Source organism: Limulus polyphemus, unplaced genomic scaffold, assembly GCF_000517525.1.
Source record: "Limulus polyphemus unplaced genomic scaffold, Limulus_polyphemus-2.1.2 Scaffold1441, whole genome shotgun sequence".
NCBI lineage: Eukaryota > Metazoa > Arthropoda > Merostomata > Xiphosura > Limulidae > Limulus > Limulus polyphemus.
This window is the reverse complement of record NW_013667051.1, coordinates 156,761-158,163: the sequence shown is the minus strand read 5'-3', so window position 1 is coordinate 158,163 and position 1,403 is coordinate 156,761. Positions and strand designations below refer to the sequence as shown.

The 1,403-nt window shown below is 33.4% G+C and overlaps 1 protein-coding gene across 1 annotated transcript in view; it reads left to right on the top strand.

Annotated features, from left to right (window-relative positions):
• LOC106463582 (adhesion G protein-coupled receptor E2-like) overlaps nt 1-970 on the top strand; it is a 5,702-nt gene extending 4,732 nt beyond the window's left edge. The window contains exon 2 of the mRNA XM_013923629.2: nt 911-970. Coding sequence (XP_013779083.2) covers nt 911-970 — 60 coding nt within the window. The remainder of the gene's footprint in view (nt 1-910) is intronic.
• Nucleotides 971-1,403: the final 433 nt, after the last annotated feature.

Here is a 1,403-nt window from a genome sequence, read left to right as displayed (position 1 = left end):
AAGTAACATTTCTTACTTTGATGGCGTATTATCTAAAATATACATACTGGTGTGATTAAATAAGTAACCTATCCTAATTGGACTTCTTATATATCATCCAATATATAAATTTTGGTGTAATCCGACAAGTAACATTTCTTACTTTGATGGCGTATTATCTAAAATATACATACTGGTGTGATTAAAAAGTAACCTATCCTAATTGGACTTCTTATATATCATCCAATATATAAATTTTGGTGTAATCCGACAAGTAACATTTCTTACTTTGATGACGTATTATCTAATATATACATACTGGTGTGATTAAAAAGTAACCTATCCTAATTGGACTTCTTATATATCATCCAATATATAAATTTTGGTGTAATCCGACAAGTAACCTTCCCTAATTGGACCTTTGATGTATTACGTAATATAATTATACTGACGTGTTACGACAAAAGTAATATTTTCTTACTGGATTCCTGACGTATTATCCAATACGTAAATTTTGGTGTGCTTAAATACGCAAGCTACCATAATCGGATCTCAGATACTGAAGAATTGAAATAGGGAAACGAAGATCCAGATCAGCTGTATAAAAGTTGGCCTATTAAACAAAGTTAATACTACTAAATTAAAGACACTATAGATAAAAGAAAAAAAAGAATAGAGTTTGGCTAACATTTATCACCAAACCTTTTAAGCCTTATGGGTGCCAACATGAGAATTTATTTACGTTATTAACAGATTATGTGTTTACAGTTTGCATCCTTGACATATGCGTATGTACGCCAGTATTATTAATACAATACACGATCATATTTTATGTTACTTTTATATTAATAACTCTTCATGATTCCGTTTCAGTTACCCCTATTTTGGGGGATTATGCGTAGCCTAGTAACTGTGAATTTGATGGTTCTAGGTTCGCAGCCCGCTGCGGCAAAAACGCTCTACGCACTTTGGACCTGTGGATGCGTTATAAGAGTGACGGTCAAATCCTACTATTTGATCAGACGGTGGGTGCTATTGACTAGCTGTCTCGCCTCTGTCTAGTTCATCAATTCAAAATAGGGACGTCTGTGTGCAAATAACTCTTTGTGTAGCCTTGTGAAGAATACTGAAATAAAACAAATGTTTTCTTGACTTTTTTGATACTCAACTACATCCTGACGTAATTTTAATTTAAAATGAACAGCAAAATTATTATGCTGGTGTAAGATTCGAAGCATATCGCTCTGTAACTCCTTCTCAACGAACCTATATACGCCGCAAACACGCAGCACAAACAGGATTCAATTTCCAGTGATTACGTTTTAATCATATTTAACACTACAACCCTACTCTTAACAAGCATGAAACAAACTGTCTCGATCTTTGCAGAAGACTTATATTGAACTCTAATGCTAAAACAACCT